Source organism: Macrosteles quadrilineatus, unplaced genomic scaffold (genome assembly GCF_028750875.1).
Source record: "Macrosteles quadrilineatus isolate MER2022 unplaced genomic scaffold, UCM_ALF_1.0 Scaffold_13__1_contigs__length_4303367, whole genome shotgun sequence".
Taxonomy (NCBI): Eukaryota; Metazoa; Arthropoda; class Insecta; order Hemiptera; family Cicadellidae; genus Macrosteles; species Macrosteles quadrilineatus.
Window position 1 is genome coordinate 827,043 of NW_026542606.1, and position 20,243 is coordinate 847,285.

Here is a 20,243-nt window from a genome sequence, read left to right on the forward strand (position 1 = left end):
TATTGGTAAAATGTTTTAGCATACACATGCAAATATAAAAGCTATTCAGAATCATATCAAAATAATCACAGATTGAACTAATATCTTAAACTAAAGGAATTTGAAGGAACTGTTTGATAGGTACCTGATTAGAACTAAGAGGCAGGTTAGAGAACAGGACTAATAAGTTAGGTACTAAAGGTCAGATATGTTTCAGTTACTCTCTGATCAAGTGATGAATCATATAATCCAATGAAAATCAATATTGGGAAATTTAGAATAAGGGGCATATAATTAGATAAAAGTAGCTCAGTATACAACAATTAAATATAAAGTTAATATTAAAGTTAAAATACCTGTGAATAAAAATTAAAATTATTTAAACCAAATTGAGGTTGTCTACATTAAAACAGAAAATACTGATAGCGCTATTTAGCAGAAAACACTGAGATATGAGTTGTCTACAGTTCAAAACTACACTAAAGATGGTTACAATATAACTAGAACAGAGCACAGCGTTTTATTGGGAGGCAAATTATCTTCCCTCATTGAGTCCAGATTTACAGATCAAACTATTCAAGTACCATAGTTCAATCGAAGATAGTTTGATTCTTGACCTGTGCGACTTCACATTAACGCATCCTGTACTTGTTAGTTTCATGCACCTCGCACAATTCTCCCTTAAACTCAATGTCAATAGAGAAGTCGAGATCTCTATTGTTGCGCTTGTTTGGCTTCATGGAAAAGACCCCGTAGATTTCCTCGTTCTTCTTGACGGTCAGATATTCATCCAGGTAGAACACTGTCTGTTTCCAGTGAGAGTAAGGGGCCTCTGGGGCTGTGCTGAATCCTATCCTCTTGTGACACTTTGTGAACTCTATAGTGAAGAAGGTAACGAGGGCTTGAATGTAGTCATTACGACGGACTTGCAGATGGAAAGGCGCTTGAAGGTCCAAGTCCTCCTTAACAACAGTGTACAGATCTACTTCCTTGATTAAGCAGGCATTTGTCACCACCTGAAACATTATATTGGATTTTTAGTGATGCCAACCAACGGGATGAACACCACTGGATGAAAAGGAGATTTAAATTGTTGCTTGAATTACAACAATTCAATCAGCTCATGTTAGTTTCTCTTCAAATGCTAATAGCATATTCAGAGACAAAAAATATTTTAATCATTGCATACAAAATTTGGAATCCCAAAAGCATTTTGAAAGCTTTCCTGGTAAAACTATGGTGTATGGATTTCATAACCATTATTTTACTAGAGACTGTTGTATTTAACCACAACGGGCTCTGTTACTAGTATATATATTTATATATGTGTCCGTTAGCGTAATAACTCGAGCAAAAATGATCCGATTTTGATTAAATTTGGTACAAACGTGTAAACCTACGTTTATTCGAACGAGTTCGCGAACCAGCATAATCGGACCATGGGAACGGGGATTTATGGGGGTAAAAATGGGTTTTTCCCATTTTTGACCATTAAAACAAAAAAAATTCAATTTCTTTTGGAACCGTTTTGTAGAGCTTAGAAAAAAAAATTAATTAGTATATTGAAGCGCTTTTGTATGCCAAACGGTCACGGAGAAAATTCAAAAATAGTGTAATTTGAAATTCCCATGTTATTCTTATGGAGAAAATTAAAACTGTTGTAGTTTACTTGTTTATGGATATCTATCTATACTATTATAAAAAAGAGGTGGTTGCTGTATGTATGGGAAAAGTAAACGCGAAAAATAATGGTCGGATTGGGCTGAAATTTGGCATGATGATAGCTCACATTCCCGATTAACATATAGGCATATTCTTATTTCAAAAATCCTTTCGGGCTCCGCCCCAGTGGCTCTGGAGTTTCCCATCCCATGTTAACCTTATGAGAAATGAAATTATTGAATCTTAACAGCTGTTTCAATTAAACAAGTTGGTTCTGTTCTGTGATGTTCAATAGCATTAAAGTTACAAGGATTACCAACAGGGTGCAGCACTAGCACTATTATTTCTTTTACATTTATGACAACAGCTAATTTGCAACCAAAAGGTGAGTGAGCGTAGCGAACGAACTTCAACCTGGAGGCGAGTGAGCGTAGCAAACGAGCTAACCTGAAGGCAAGTGAGCGTAGCGAACGAGCTAACCTGAAGGAAAGTGAGCGCAGCGAACGAGCTCCAACCTAAAGGTGAGTGAGCGTAGCGAACGAACTTCAACCAGGACGTGATTGAGCCATGCAAACGAGATCATCTTGAAAATTAAGAAGTTAAACGGGGCAAAGCCCGCGGGTTACAGCTAGTATATTGATAAAATTTGGCAAATTTATTTTTTTCATCCTATACTATTAAGGTATGGTCAAAAAACACTTTTTACCTTCCCCGTAGCAGCAAACCTAAGCACTCGTTAAATCTAATGCTATTGAAATAGGGAATAAATATGTCTTATTTATGGAAATATATGAGCAAAAATGTAATCAGACAAGTTGAAATTCGCTTAGTCTGCAGGTTTGCTGCGGCGGGGGTATTTTTTGTTAGTTCCTTATTGTTATTTATTAATATAGCTTTAGACCTAGTGTTCAGAAATATATATAAACTTGACACAGTCGAAAAAGAATGGAATGAAGAAATTTTAAAAATACGAGGCCTATTTTTAATCACAGTGAAGTACATACACACACCCATAACTACATATTAATTAATAATAGCACTTCGTTTCACATAATAAAGTTAAACCGGCCGATTTTACAGATATTTAATGCCGACGACGACATAACCCCAAACTGGTGTTTATTTGTTGACAGACAACAGACGAAACTAGACCAGCTCAACAAGTGAATTCGATCAGCTGTTGCTGTTATCTAGTAGTCCTAAAGTTCGCCGCTTGAGCGCGTAAGCTTCGAGCGGCCAGGAACGAAGGATTTTACTCAAAGACAGGATTATTCGTTTGACGCCGTCTTCGAAGTAACTTCGTCATTACATTCGCCCGTTATCAATGCTTGCACGATCATCAATAATTTGTTTACCGAAGGTTAGCTATATTAGTTAATCACATTGATACGATTTACGTTTACATTTTCGTTTAACATTCGCATTCCCATTTCCAAATTCGATTTTCAATAAATAAATTTAATAACTTCATTTTTGCCAACTTGCATAAAACCCGCCAGTTCCTGCCTGCCAGTGACTAGCGGTGATTATCGTTTGGTTTGATTTCAATCACAATTGGTTTCAAAATTATGATTTCTACGAATGATTATTACGTACGTTTATTCTAATTAATTTACTGTTTTAATGCCCCGAGACTTGTCGTCTGAGTTCTAAGCCCCGTCTTTGGCGGGCGAGAGAACCTAGTCTTGGGAGTAGGCTGATTTGAACAATCAGCCACGAAATATTAATATTAAATTTATTTTAGACCTATCACGTTAAATTATCCGTCCAGTTATATTAATTAGGCTCTGACGACTCTGTAGGGATTTTTATTCTAGATTTTGTTCATCCGATCGTCGCACTTTTATTTATTTTATTAGAGTCTTTAGTTTATTATTTTAAAGCTTAATATGAGTATTTATATCAAATTGTCTTATGATTGGATACTCGTCGGCCCTACAGAGTCATTCTAAAAGTTAGGCAAAATTCTCCAAAACACTTTTACGAAGGCTGGGATGATCTAGCTCCAGCTGGGCGTCTGCAGGATTTCCTGAGCGCTTCTAGAGCTCTGAGCCTTCGATTAAATTTAAATAAATTGATCAGTCAAAGCCGTGACAACTTCGTATCGACCCCTGGATTTTTCTCGGCTCCTTCTGAGCACTCCAGGGAAGAAATTTGAGTGTGGCCGGTTCTAGGGGTAGGCTTAGCCTGACTTTGGTGAATACTAGTTTATTACCCCCCTAGCATTTTGCGTCACAGATAAATATTACAATCAACCAACTGGCCTAGCAATGGGCTCTCCTTTATCAAGTTTACTCGCCAACGTATATCTGAACCATAATGAAAATAGGTATATTATATTCTCAGACCTAAACAAACAGAAAAACAAGATAATGGAATATCACCGTAATGTTGATGATATCAATCTTATTTTCAAGTGTAACATAAGACAGCTCGACCTTCTGCTCAAATTCCTCAACAATATAGCGCCTAATTTGAAGTTTACTATGGAAACTGAGCAATCAAGTAAAATTAATTTCCTGGACATCACAATAGAAAAGATTGATAACAGATTAGATTTTAGCATATATAGAAAGCCTACTACGTCAAACCCATCGATATATAACAAACATGGATCGCGCGCTGCATGTGTTGCGTGAGCCGAAACGCGGTCCGGCGCTGTCAGACACCCCCCACCACAGTCCGGGCAACAACGTGCACTGCCACTACTGTCAATATAGCAGCAGAGTCAATATAAGTGCGTGGTTTTATTTTTTCGTAGTAGTATTTCTTCGACGTGATGTACTTTGATCATGCCAGAATCGTGTTCTGCATTCAATTACACAAGCAGAAGAAGTAAGAACAGTTCAATTTCGTACGAAAGAAAATCTCATACGTGATTCAGAAATGTTGAACGAGTGCATAGAATACTTACAGACTTTGAAAATTGAAAAAGTTTCAATTTTGCAGCATCCTAGAAACCCCTTTGCCCTAGGGTTCATGACTAATATATGTTCCATAAGAATTATAACCAGCAGATTATTAGATGACTTAAATTTTTAAGTACATCTTAACATAGGCTATAAGTTTTCTCAAGACGATTTTTTTAGAGCTGTTGTTTTCCACATATCTAACGTGGAGTTTGGGGAGGATAACCACGAAATTAAATGAGCAAAATCCATAGGAAACTTGTTTTTTAAGATACTTCGTTTTAGCAAAGCAAAAGAAACAATCTTAGCAGCTGTAAATGCAAAGGTAGGGATTAGGCAAAAGTTAACAAAACTTGTTTTGTTTAGCAACGTTTGATGTTTTGTACGTGAGTGATTTTGTAGTTTTGGTGTTTAATACAGGGTGTCCCGCAAATAAACAGCCAAACTCCGGGAAATAGTTCTATGGGTCAAAATAAAAAGAAAATCAAGAATAACATTTTTTCCAAAATCGCTTCGTTAACCAAGTCCCATTTTACAACTAAATATCGTAATATTTAAGCTATTTCTTATTCGAACTTTTTGAACTTTGTATTGTTTGATACGGAATAAATATGCTAAATAGAAGTGTCCTTGAAACTTTTGTCATAATAGCCGTTTTTGAGCAATTTAAGTTAAAACAATTAAAATGGCCACCATTTTGAAATTTTATGTTTAATCAAGATGATTTTTTTCTAGCATTGGTCTTATCTATCTTAACCTACATACCAAGTTTTATAAAGATCGGTTGAAAATTTCAAAAATAAAAATGTTTATGTAAAAAAAAAATGTTACATATCTGGTTAACGAAGTGATTTGAAAAAAAATGCTTGATTTTCTCTTTATTTTGACCCATAGAACCAATTCCCGGGGATGGGCTGTTTACTTACGGGACACCCTGTATATGATATAGTTTTGCAAGATATTTTCCTGAATTTATGTACAAATTAAATTTGTACTAGCAAAGCAAACAAATAAACCTTAGCATATGTAAATGGAAATGTTGGCATTATAGGCAGAAATGAACAAAACATGCTTTATTTAGCAACGTATGATGTTTTGAACACGTGTCCTTATGTAGTTGTGTTGTTTCTTTATGATATTGTTTTATTAAGAAATGTATTTTAATAAATTGAGTGTACGGATTAAATTATAAATATGTAGGCCTACTCTTGTCTTTAATTATCGTTCCTATTTCCTCTGTTCTTATAATTTACCAAGCAAAACTGTTCCAAAACTGTTTTACATTATTGGAGTTTTTATCAAAATATATTGATTATTTTTCAACAAACAAAATCAATTAAACTTACACAATAAACAGTTAATACTGTAAAATGTAGATAACGAATGTTAAACGATGCAATCACATGTTCTGTATGTGTTATTCAAGTGTAAAATAACATTGCATTAAATGAAAGCGCTGCAGGTATGCCCGGAAAGTGGTGGGGGGAGCTGTCTGTAGCCGGACCGCACAGCTGCTACTCAGCGCGCGATCCATTGTGTTTATATATCGATGGTCAAACCAAACCATCCACAGCACCTCTTACCACCCCGTATCACATAAACTGGCCGCCTACAATAGCATGTCGCCTATTAAATGTCCCAATGACACAACAGAACTACAATAGAGAACTCAAAATCTTCAAGCAAATCGCTCTATCTAATGGGTATGACATTAAAATGGTCGATAGCTTAGTAAAGAAGTACAAAAATAAACAAACTCCAAATCAGAATCCAACCCAGCAAAACAAGAAATTCGTCTGCGTAAATTATTCTCATCCCCTGCAACACTGCCTAAAGAATGAGTTGAAAAAGCATGGAATTAAACTAGCTTTCAGAACCAGCAATAAAGTTATAAATAAGTTAAAACCTAAGATTAATAAAAATAAAGCTGACCAATCAAGTGTATATAAAATAAAATGTGCTAGTTGTCCGAGTACGTACATTGGAAAAACAGGACGTTCCTTTAGCATTAGGTACAAAGAACATCGCCCTAACGGAAAAACTGACAAACAAAAATCCACTTTCGCACAACACCTGGTTGACAATAATCACGACTTACTTGATTTGGACAATGGCTTAGAAATTCTGCACGCCTGTATAAATGGAAATAGACTAGACATCCTTGAGGAATATGAGATTTATAAAGCTCATAAAATAAAAAACAACAATGAATCCATACTAAATGACCAACTACAATTTAAATCTCACACTATTTTCAATAACATCATCAAACGAAGCAAGCCAAGGGATCAAAGTCCAAGAGATAATACCGCAACGGCTGGAACGAACTAGCAGATGTCCAGTCAGCATCCGTACACGTACTCATCATGTGCGCGCCAGGCCTGTCTTTTGTTTTTTATGTGTTTTAAATGTTTGTTACCGTGTTACGTGTGTTTATCAAGTTCTTGACGACGCCAAATCCGGTGGATGTATGTATCTGAGGATGGCATTTTGATGTTGAAACGGCCGTAATATATACGGAAACTACGGAGCTGTAACGAGGTAATTGTACAATTATATTACTTGTATTTTTCTAAGTCTACTGGTTACGTTGCAATAAAGTTCAAACTCGAGTATGTATACTTTTTGACTCGACAGTAGATAGTAGTAGATCAATTAGGTCTACCCTTGTTAAATAGTAAATACCCCCGCCGCAGCAAACCTGTAGACTAAGCGAATTTCAACTTGTCTGATTACATTTTTACTCAAATATTTCCATAAATAAGACATATTTATTCCCTATTTACATAACATTAGATTTAACGAGTGCTTAGGTTTGCTGCTACGGGGAAGGTAAAAAGTGTTTTTTGACCATACGTCAATACTATAGGAGGAAATAAATAAATTTGCCAAATGTTATCAATATAATATCCATAAACAAGTAAACTACTACTATTGTTGTTGTTCAAGTAGCTTATTATTATTTTCTCAGTGTCTATCGTATTATTTTGATTATCTGTTAGGTATATATATGTTGTGGTTGTTTTAAGTGTTAATGTAACTTTGCTGTGTTGCCAACCTGGCTGACGGCCTTTCCGGCCAATGCCTAAAGTGTTTATTTTACATTTCCAGATACCACGCATGGCATCGTGGTATCTGGAAATGTAAATAAAAGCAGCAATAAAGCACTTTTTCATTCATTCATTCAAGTAAACTGCAACAATTTTCATTTTCTCCATAAGTAAGGAATGACATAGGAATTTTTAATTACACAATTTTTAATTTTCTCCGTGACCGTTAGGCATACAAGAGCGCTTCAATATAATTAATTTATTTATTTTTTAAGCTCAACAAAACGGTTTAAAAAGAAATTGCCATTTTTTGGTTTTTAGGGTCAAAAATGGGAAAACCCCATTTTTACCCCATAAACCCCCGTTCCCATGGTTCGATTATGCTGGTTCGCGAACTCGTTCGAATAAACGTAGGTTTACACGTTTGTACCAAATTTCATCAAAATCGGATCATTTTTGCTCGAGTTATCGCGCTAACAGACACATATATATATATATGAATTTGAACGGATGGTGTTTTTGGCCTCTAGGGACCTCAAAACGAAAAATTAAATCGGTCCCGGGTCCAGGTCTTACCATGAGTACTACGGTTATAGCTTATTCCCTATATGGGAAATTCGCTAAAAGATCATGGTTTGGACAATCCTTACAAAAAATCTTTGAAAAATGTCAGGAATGTAGATAGACACCAAATGTAAGCCAACAGAGGCCTCAGTCAACATTGATTGAGATTCTTTACTTGAAAAAAGACAGACTTTTTCATTACACATGAATAACTAGGTATTGTGAATTTAGGTACCTAAATGACAGTAGTTTTTTTTATTTATTTATTATAAAAGTGTCACAGAAGATGTACTGTAGATTGATAGCAATGTTACCTGTTTTGGATCCACAACATCGACCAAGGGCTCACTGATGGCAATTTTCCTGATGGCACTCATGTCAAAACCATAAACATCATCCCACCAGTTTATCTTGTCGTCTTTGTACTGCCGATCCTCGATCCCACAGATAAACAACGTCGCGCGGTCAGGGAACATGAGTCCGTCTGAGGCTAGCCACTTGTCTCGGGCATACAGCACTGTGTCCAACATACTCTCGTAGAAAAGGCAATAACTGAGAACAGTTAAACAAATCTTACTACATCTTGGTTCATGTAAGATTATGTATTCAGTATTCTTAAATTATATACTACAGTACCAGTAAGCAAAGACTATTTCTTAAAAAAAAAATTAAAAAAACATTCAGACTATCTATTCTATATATTAATAAGGCAAGCATGTTTCTTTAAAAACTTTTTTCAGCTCGTGTGCATCGCCAGGAAAATCCACGCATACTGTTAGAAAGATATTTTCCTGTAGATGTGTAGAATCCCCAAATTAAAACAGGCTCAAGAATAAGCACGAAAAATGAATTTAAAAATTATTAAAAAATTACCATGGGCCTTATGGGTTGCCATGCTGTTGACAAAATAACAACGAAATATGAACAGAAAATCAAAACTAATGGAAGAAATTCCAATCACATGTTTTATTTACAGCATGGGGTGAAAATAGAGAAGTCTGTACATTACATATTTTTGGTCGAGTTTTCGGCCACTGGACGACCTCTAGTTCATAATTAAACCATCACCTACTTTACACTGGAGAACTCCAAACAATAGGTAAACAATTGTAAACAAAGGTACAATTGGTAATGTATCGCCTTGTGGAAATTATAGGTACGGTACTTGGTTCTAAAAGCCCAATCATATTAAATAACTGGATTCCAAAGTTTTTGCCAAAAAATTGACTCAATTAATTAAACACGTTTAGGTTAAATGTCAAGTGGCCACTGAAACAAATGTAAAATAAACGGTGTCAGCAATTTGACACATACTTTATTCTATTGGCTTGTCGTCAACAACCCTTTACAGTAGACCCCCTCTTAACCGACCCTAATGGGACCAAGCCTAGGTCGGATAACTCAAAAGGTCGGATAAAACGGACAATCCCTAAAATCATAACATAATGAAGTGCTATTCATTTGGAATTATATAATCATTATTTTAAAAAAATCATAATTGCATTATTTATCAAGTAAACTACTCTTATCTCCTTTTTCATATTGATAGAAAAGTCACAAATAAACACAAAACACGGTTAAGTCAAATAGGCCTACTTTCAGTGGAATATATTATAATACTAGGCAAGAGTCAATAAAATTCCTATTTTAATAACTTTAGTACTGTAATTTATTAATTGATGCTTTACAAATCCATCGTAATACGGTACAGAACCTTTTGTCAAAATTAAAGATACAAGCAACCATTTTGTTACAAGACAGGACGTTTATTTATTGCCTCTCACTGGAGGCTCGAGGCACAAAAACTATCTTGACCTTGGAGCTGTTAACCCCCCTTCCCTGCCCTCCCTACAAGTTGCGTTGTTTGTTTACTCCAGCGATAAGATAATCAGTTCTCAAAATCGTAACACACTTTATTATGTTATACATTTGCCGCACAGACAACAAACAGATCAGATGCGCTCGAGCTACGAACGATGATGACAAACTGACAATAGGCTGTGCTATATTTTTTGTGAGCAACACAAAATAACTTATTCTTAGTCATATCCTGTGGAGATAAGCGTATGGTTCGGCTCTCATCGCCCAGCGTGGGAGCGGAAATGGCGAAATTCCTAGAAACAATGACAATGTGTCGAAACATGAAATGAAATTCAATGAGCTATTGACGTAAGTAATCTAGTCTTACAATAATATCTACAGCTCAGGGGCTTCACAATGACTTTAAACTAAGGAATATGTCGGTCTTAGTCACTAACAAGGCTACAAGATCACGCCACTCATCCTACACTCATCTCCATTCATACTTAAAATACCTACTTTGTATGGTCGCATTTCAATGAAAAGTATAATATTTAATGGGGGAATCACGAAAGTTGCAATAACTTTTGAACCTTATTTTTTTAACAGCAATAGGGGTTGTACCATTTTGTTTAGAATAGAGTTAAAAGGACCATAACATACTAAATTTTTACTAAAAGAAGTGAGAACCTGCCACATTGCACAGTAGCTATTAAGCACCACCGTCAGGTTGGAGAGGTAACAAGTATGTACCCGTCTAGGTGTCACCATGACAATATACCACCACATATGTATCTGAGGTGGCGGATTGTTGTGCTTGCTCCTGTAGGCCTTGGTTTCCTAGACCACGTCGGACGAATCGCGCCGGACAGAAAGCGTGATTACGTCATCGCGCCAGAATCTAAAGTATAGCTGGCAATGGGGATGGTTTCCTACACGACGTGGGCGCGGACGCTGCACCGCCTATTCGACGTGACGACCCGGCACACCACGCCGGAGATATCTTTCAGTTGACTTCAGCGTGGTGCGCCAAGCACGACGTCAGCGTTATTTGGTTAATCATATTGAGTAAGTTTACGTGAAGTTACTGTATTAGTGAAACTTTAGATGGAGTCAAATGTGTTCACATCAGAACAAGATGATGCACTTATCGATTTGGTCCGAGAAAAACCTGTAATTTTTTACTTATCTAAAAAAAAAAAATACAAAGATGTTCTTGTGAAGAAAAAAGTTTGGATGAAAATGAGCTTGGGAAAGACGGCATCGTATTATTCCAGGTCTTTGTTTAAAGATTGTATGGTGATCTTCTCTTAAACATAATGAAACCTACATTTATTCTAACGAGTTCGCGAACCAGCATGATCGGATAATGAGAACGGGGTTTTATGGGGTAAAAATGGGTTTTTCCCATTTTTGAACCAAAAAAACAAATAATTTAGTATACTGAAGAGTTATTATGCGCCTAATGGTTACGGAGAAAATTCCAAAAAAATTTAAATTTAAAATTCCCATGTTATTCTTATGGAGAACAAGTAAACTGTTGTAGTTTGCTTGTTTGTGAACATATTTTGATCAAATTTGGAAAATGTTTTTATTTCTTGCTAAATATTAACATTTAAAAAAAAAACCAGTTTTACCCTCCCTGATGCAGCAAACCTAAATACTTGTTAAACTAATTCTATTTAAATAGGAAATAAATGTTATATTTTTAAGTAGACATTTTAGTGTAAATCCAATCAGGCAAATGGAAATTCGCTTAGTCTGCAGGTTTGCTGCGGCGGGGGTATTTTACATTACCGCATATATGTAAAAAAAATCACTATATTTACAAAAACTGAGATATAAATTTTATTCTAAATGTAATAAGGAAAAAAAAATATGTAGTTTCACCCTGTTTTTCTTTATAAACTCTAAAAATCACGACACACAACAACAGTACAATGTAAACATTCGTTCCCTAGCAACCGAAACAAACAATGACATATGGAAAAACTATCACAGAACAAGATAAATAGTTCGGGAAACGGCCGTCTTTTATACTCAACATGAAGCCCAGAATGTCCTGAACACGTTAGTATTCCCAATGGCCAGGTTTGTTCGATCTTGTGGGATTATATCAACTGACCGTAGGCCTGTCAAGTCGCCGTAATTACGGCGATTGACACTTGTGGCAAAAAAAGAGTCGCTGTAATTACGTCGATTGACGCCTAGAGGGTTAAAGAGTAACCAAAAATTGTGTATCATCACAAAATAAACATTCCTTGCAAGTCCACTGCATGCTAAATATCAGAGCAATAATAACCATAGTTGAAACTGGTTGGTACAACTACAGCAGCCTTCATAACTGCGTGTGCTGCAGCTCCGCCCATCCACACCTCAATGTCAATAACGTGACATTGCGGTCAACTCCTCTTGTCGGCGAAGGGGATTCTCAAATTTAATAATTTGATTTTACAAAACATTACACAATATCTATTTATAATTTTAAAACCCAACTAGTGTCCCCCTGTTCGATTCATTTTAATCATTATAAATCAAAATTAAGTAAAGAAAAATTAATGACAAATTTAAAAATTAACAAAAAAAAATATTTATATATATATTTCTGAACACTAGGTCTAAAGCTATATTAATAAATAACAATAAGGAACTAACAAAAAATACCCCCGCCGCAGCAAACCTGTAGACTAAGCGAATTTCAACTTGTCTGATTACATTTTTGCTCAAATATTTCCATAAATAAGACATATTTATTCCCTATTTCAATAGCATTAGATTTAACGAGTGCTTAGGTTTGCTGCTACGGGGAAGGTAAAAAGTGTTTTTTGACCATACCTTAATAGTATAGGATGAAAAAAATAAATTTGCCAAATTTTATCAATATATATCCATAAACAAGTAAACTACAACAGTTTTAATTTTCTCCATAAGAATAACATGGGAATTTCAAATTACACTATTTTTGAATTTTCTCCGTGACCGTTAGGCATACAAAAGCTCTTCAATATAGGTACTAAATTATTTCTTTTTCTAAGCTCAACAAAACGGGTTAAAAAGAAATTGCCATTTTTTTAGGGTCAAAAATGGGAAAACCCCATTTGAATAAGTTGCTGGTTCGAGAACTCGTTCGAATAAACGTAGGTTCAAAATCGGATCATTTTTGCTCGAGTTATCGCGCTAACGGACACATATATAAATATATATATACTAGTAACAGAGCCCGTTGTGGTTAAATACAACGGTCTCTAGTAAAATAATGGTTATGAAATCCATACACCACTTTACTCACTAATATTAATGATACAGATTAAGCACTTAACATTTGGAATCACACACTTAACATAAGGAACACACTTTAAACACAAATGAAAATTGTTAACAACAACATTTAATCAAAGAAAAATCTATTAAATAACAATCTATATATATAATTCCGTAAGTCAAATTTTTGTAAAGAAATTGTGAGTGACTGGATGGCCGTAGAAGGATGGGAGGGGTCTTATTTTAAAGGTCTTGACGTGAATTTTGAGGGAAAACTATTCATTTTTCTTATTTTTTTACCATAAATTCGCAACAGAATAAAACTTTTCCCATTAATACAACATGGGGTTTAATTTGTTTACATCTTTTGAAATTAAAACAGCTGGCGCCATAGATTTGAAAACAGTGATCAATACACACATTTGGTTTACTTTTAGCCAGTCAACTATGAAATGTATACACTATAATACCCCCGCCGCAGCAAACCTGCAGACTAAGCGAATTTCCATTTGACTGATTGGATTTACACTGAAATGTCTACTTAAAAATATAACATTTATTCTTGATTTAATTAAATAGAATTAGTTTAACAAGTACTTAGGTTTGCTGCATCAGGGAGGGTAAAACTGTTTATTTTTTTTTTGTAAAATGTGAATAGTTAGTAAGAAATAAAAACATTTTCCAAAATTGATCAAAATATGTTCACAAACAAGCAAACTACAACAGTTTACTTATTCTCCATAAGAATAACATGGGAATTTTAAATTTAAAATTTTTTGGAATTTTCTCCGTAACCATTAGGCGCATAATAACGCTTCAATATACTAAATTATTTGTTTTTTTAAGCTCTACAAAATGGTTGGGAAAAAAATTGCTAAATTTTATGTTTTTTGGGTCAAAAATGGGAAAAACCTATTTTTACCCCATAAAACCCCGTTCCCATGGTCCGATCATGCTGGATCGCGAACTCGTTCGAATAAACGTACGTTTACACGTTTGTACCAAATTTCATCAAAATCGGATCATTTTTGCTCGAGTTATCGTGCTGACGGACACATATATATATATATATATAAATATATAAATATATAAATATATATATATATATATATATATATACCCCCGCCGCAGCAAACCTGCAGACTAAGCGAATTTCCATTTGACTGATTGTATTTACACTGAAATGTCTACTTAAAAATATAACATTTATTCTTGATTTAAATAGAATTAGTTTAACAAGTAATTAGGTTTGCTGCATCAGGGAGGGTAAAACGGTTTTTTTTTTGTAAAATGTGAATAGTTAGTAAGAAATAAAAACATTTTCCAAATTTGATCAAAATATGTTCACAAACAAGCAAACTACAACAGTTTACTTATTATCCATAAGAATAACATGGGAATTTTAAATTTACAATTTTTTTGAATTTTCTCCGTAACCATTAGGCGCATAATAACGCTTCAATATACTAAATTATTTGTTTTTTTAAGCTCTACAAAATGGTTTGGAAAGAAATTGCTAAATTTTATGTTTTTTAGGTCAAAAATGGGAAAAACCTATTTTTACCCCATAAAACCCCCCGTAAACCCCCGTTCCCATGGTCCGATCATGCTGGATCGCGAACTCGTTCGAATAAACGTACGTTTACACGTTTGTACCAAATTTCATCAAAATCGGATCATTTTTGCTCGAGTTATCGTGCTGACGGACACATATATATATATATATATATATATATAAATATATATATATATATATATGAATTTGAACGGATGGTGTTTTTGGCCTCTAGGGACCTCAAAACGAAAAAAAAAATCGGTCCCGCGTCCAGGTCTTACCATGAGTACTACGGTAATAGCTTATTCCCTATATGGGAAATTCGCTAATAAAACTGAAATATTGAAGATTAGTCGGAAAAACGTCTGCATTCTTTGTTTATATTTAAATCATATACTCAAGTTTCATTTTTTCATGCTTTTACGTTATTGTCGTGTTAAAGGAATAAACGACATAGAATAAATATTCTGTATGAATAATCAAAGAGTCAAAATTAAATCTAACTTCTGTTTTGTTTTTATTTTTAAATCATATGTTCAAGTTTATTTTAAATGATGTTTTCTTTATATTTCTACACATTTTAAGGTTAAGGTTGTGTAAATATATACAACTAAAATAACCTATAAATGTTATTGGTTCTAAAATGGTGTATTTGCATTCCTTCGTAAGTAAAATAAATATTCTGTATAAATAATCAAAGAGTCGAAATTAAATCTAACTTCTGTTTTGTTTTTATTTTTAAATCATATGTTCAAGTTTATTTTAAATGATGTTGTTTTCTTTATATTTCTACACATTTTAAGGTTAAGGTTGTGTAAATATATACAACTAAAATAACCTGTAAATGTTATTGGTTCTAAAATGGTGTATTTGCATTCCTTCGTAAGTAAATTTTTTTAGTGCAGTGAATATACAACGTAGAGTAATCATATTCGATCATACTTTTATAAAATCACCAGGGATTCAAGATGTTTTGATATGTAGGCTGCTGGATATATATTATTTTCATTATAAGTACTGTAATTAATATGAACGCCAGGGGAATACCACAAAGGCGGGGAACTGTTCATAGGAATGACAGTGCGCGTAGGAGAGCAAGAGTAGATAATGACGAACTTAATCAAGATATGTTACAACCCCTTTTTAGGAGACCCATGGTAGACGAGAGAAATGTAAAGATCCATGATGCAGGATTATTGGACCAAGAGTGCATTCAATGTAGTGCTCTTCATTTTAGAGAAGAACTAACGAATAATCATTTTATGACATGTTGCCATAACGGACTTATTAACCTTCCTCAGTCAAAAACTATTGTAGAACTTAAAAGTTTGTTTGAAGAGAGCCCACAACTGTATAGCCTAAATTCATTCGACAATGCAACAGTGCGATGGCTTTTGCTTATTTTTCAGCCAGTAAGAAAGATATTCCAGGAAAAGGACCATACTGTTTCAAAATTCAAGGACAGATTTATGGTTCAATCTCAGATTTGCTGCCTCAACATGACGAAGACCCCGTGTATGGCCAATTGTACATTATTGACACATCAACAGCAACAGAAATTCGTCAAAGGCGTCGAGAAAATAGTGACTTAAAACCTGAAATATTGTCAAAACTAGCTGAAATTCTATTAGAAAATCCATTTGCACAAATTTACAAAAGAGCTTCGGAAGAAATTGTTGTACAAGGTGACAGTGAATTAGAACTTAGGTTTGTAGACAGGATAAATATGGATCGTCGTAGGTATAATAAGCCTACTGCAGATGAAATTGCAGGCGTCTTCAATTCATCTGAAGGCGAACCTCCAATGAATTTTTAAAATTCCAAACAGGGAAGCTTTTATTTATCCTCATTAACCACAAGACCAAAGCTACCTTAGTAAACCAGTATTTATTCACAAACAATGATATGTTTGCTGCCTTTTCATGTTAAACCACTGGAGTGATTCAAATTATTTATTGAAAATGACATCAACAAAAGCAAACAAAGAAGAACAACAAACTGGTTTTTACACAAAAGATATGGTGTAGGGATGCCTATTCTGACACATAGATAATGTTATTCTGAGTTTGTTTAAATACCGGTATTGCAAAAAGTTGTTTTACATTTGAGCTTTTTAGGGACTTATGTCCCTACAAGCCACACTAGTATAACAATAAGCTGTTAAATTATTAACACATGTTTTGTATGATCAGATTATGAATATTGGTAAACCAATTATTGCCATCTATAAAAATTATTGGTTTTTCTTTTCAGAGTCGGGTTAGCTCTTCTACCCGACCGATTTCCATAATTTTGGGCTTAAACTAAAGGTATGGACGCATTATAGATTTGCCATCAAGCATCGGCATTCATTTTGACGTATATTTCGAGCTATAGGCCTACACAAACTGCCTCCCTGTACATTTCGTATGGGAGTTAAATTTGTTTTTTTTTTCGAGTTCGTTGGGCTCTTCTACCCGACCGATTTTTATAATTTTGGTCTTCAAAAAAGCTATGCAAGCACATATTTGTCATCAAGCATCATGATTCATTCATCTAATGTATTACTCGATGAAAAATATAAATTAGATTTTTTCGAATTTTTACTTCAATTAAAGATGTATTCCAGCAGTTCTAATTACATTACTCTATAATGTTGTGGTCTAAAAACCTTTAGTGAAATACCAGCTTTCATTTGAGCTGTTGATTATTTAGATCGGACTACCTAAAACACACTGCTGAATCACAAATCAACAATAATTATAATCGTTCTAGTACTTAGCTGCAATAAATGATAGGTAACTTTATTTTTATTTAAGTTATTTTAGGCCTATATGTCTCGGTCTTAAAATACTTCTAGAAATAAAGGCTTTCATTTGAGATATTGATAGTTTTAATCATTTAAGTTTAAGATACTGTATCGCTCAATCAGAAAACACAAATTTAATTACTGTATATCTTGGATATGGAATTTAGTTTTAGATATATTTACTCAATTCTAATTACAGTGCGTTATCCTATTTGTTTTGACCTAAGAACCTTCAGTGAAATACCAGCTTCCATTTGAATGATTGATTATTCCACTTGGTTGGAAACCAATTGGGAGGTTTCTTAACATTTTTGCAAATAACATTGAAATGGTGAGGAAATCGACCAAAGTGGATGGTGATATTCTGATAGAGAGTAAAATTTTCTACAAATTACTATTAAGCATTTCTTGAAAATACTCCATAAAGGCAGACTAAAGTTGGCTACAAATATAAACTTGGAAATATAACTTGAAAAAAAGGTAGTTTAAATGTATTATTGTTTATTTTCTCTTTTTTTTCACCTCAAATATGGAATAAAATCAAACTTTCATAATTATTTGCAAATCTACACGAATTAGGCTTTCCAACGACCCATTGAGCAACAAAATCGGTCCGGTAGAAGTTTAGATTTAGTTGTACAAAGTTTAACAAAAATATATCTAATTCAGCATTTTCTCACCACTATAAATTTGGAGGTCACTTAGCTTATTGCCAATAACTTTTAAATGGATGGAAAATCGACCAAAGTGGATGTAATATTCTGAAAGAGAATAAAATTTACTACAAACAACTACTATGCATTTCTTGAAAATACTTAATAAAGGCAGCCAAAATCTGGCTACAAATAGAAACTTGAAAACAAAAACTTGAGAAAAGCAGTTTTTAATGTATTTTTCTTATTTTTACTTTTCCCCCACAAATATTTAATAAAAATCACACTTTCATAATTATTTGCAAATCTACAAAGATTAGGCTTTCCAATGACCCATTAATTAACAAAATCGGTCCAGTAGAAGTCTAGATTTAGTTGTACAAAATTTAAAAAAAATATCCCTAACTCAGTATTTTCTCATTACTATAATTTTGGAGGTTGCTTAGCTTTTTTGCAAATAACTTTTAAATGGTGAGGAAATCGACCAAAGTGGAAGGTGATATTCTGAAAGAGAATAAAATTTCCTATAAAATGATACCATACACGTCTTGGAAATACTCAAAAAAGGCAGCCAAAAGTCGCACACAAATAAAAAGTGCGAAAAACGCCCTTTTTAATGTATTTCTTATGGAAAACATGTTTTTTTAACATAAATCATGACAAAAACAAACTTTCATAATTATTTGCAAATCTACACGCATTAAGCTATCCAACGACCCATTAATTAATAAAATCGGTCCAGTAGTACTCTAGATTTAGTTGTACAAAAATTTTTAAAACTGAATTATATATAGAATAGATATATATATATATATATATATATGAATTTGAATGGATGGTGTTTTTGGCCTCTAGGGACCTCAAAACGAAAAAGTAAATCGGTCCCAGTCCAGGTCTTACCATGAGTACTACGGTAATAGCTTATTCCCTATATGGGAAATTCGCTAAAAACAAATAATTTTAAAAACCACCATATTTAGGAAAATAATGAAAAAGTTACACTCCTAAATGACATGCCCATAATAGACTTCTGAGCAGATAACATCTTCAGAGACGATAAATGATTAATCATTTCATAGCTATGATATTCTTTGTCAAAATAATTAGGTACGGCTGTTTGAAAGCACTCCTAACCTTTGCTTCTGTTGTCTGAATAACAAAATGAATATGTAAATAATTTTGACAGTCAAAAACACATATGACTATCAAAGTTAAATAAATCTTCAAAAATAAGTTAATAAATAATGAGAAAGATAAAATTCAGAACGGTTGAAATATTATTTAGAACTATAGATTGACAATACTCTAAACTAAAGTTGTCTATAATGGACTTCCGTTATACTTTATAAATGCAAAAGTAACAAGCTGGATGGTTACATATTTTCAAAATCGGGAAATATTGGGATCACTTACCCCATCCATTCAGAAATGATGATGTCTACTTTCTCAATTCCGTCAGGAAGAGTGACTTCTTCAACCTTGCCTTTAATGATGGTAATAGTTTCCGACAGGTTGTTATCCTCAACTATTTGTTTGGCATACTCTACGATGTTAGAGCACTCAATTCCTATAACCTTAGCAGCACCTGCTTTGGCTGCAAACATGGATAAAATCCCTGTGCCGCAACCTATATCCAAGACAATCTTACCCTGAAAGTAAAAACCTTATCACACACTTAATCAAGTATATTGAAATGAATTGCAAGGACTTTACAAAACAAAAATACAACTTTTTAAGATTGCAGAAAATTTAAGTTCATTTATACAAGATAATTGAGTGAATTTTTTGTGGCAAAAGATTTTATAAAATAATGAAAACAATTAAATTGATAATGAAAAAAGGAATTGAAAAATCTTTCTACATAAAATTTCAGAAAGTTAAGTATGCAAAGGAAACTAAGGATATTAGTAAAGTTTTTAGAGAACAGAAAAGGAAGATTAGATTAATATTAGGGGCAGAATTTGAATGGAGCTGCCGTCCTTCATTTAAGGAATCAAAAATTATGCTAGGCCTATTTGCTTC

General features: G+C 33.8%; 1 protein-coding gene across 1 annotated transcript in view; it reads right to left on the reverse strand.

Moving 5' to 3' along the window:
- Positions 1 to 244: 244 nt before the first annotated feature.
- LOC129004933 (protein arginine N-methyltransferase 1-like) overlaps positions 245 to 20,243 on the reverse strand; it is a 42,910-nt gene continuing 22,911 nt past the window's right edge. Inside the window, exons 3-5 of the mRNA XM_054433649.1 lie at positions 19,635 to 19,870; positions 8,479 to 8,716; positions 245 to 995 (exon numbers count right to left, since the gene is read on the reverse strand). Coding sequence (XP_054289624.1) covers positions 612 to 995; positions 8,479 to 8,716; positions 19,635 to 19,870 — 858 coding nt within the window. The 3' untranslated portion in view covers positions 245 to 611. The remainder of the gene's footprint in view (positions 996 to 8,478; positions 8,717 to 19,634; positions 19,871 to 20,243) is intronic.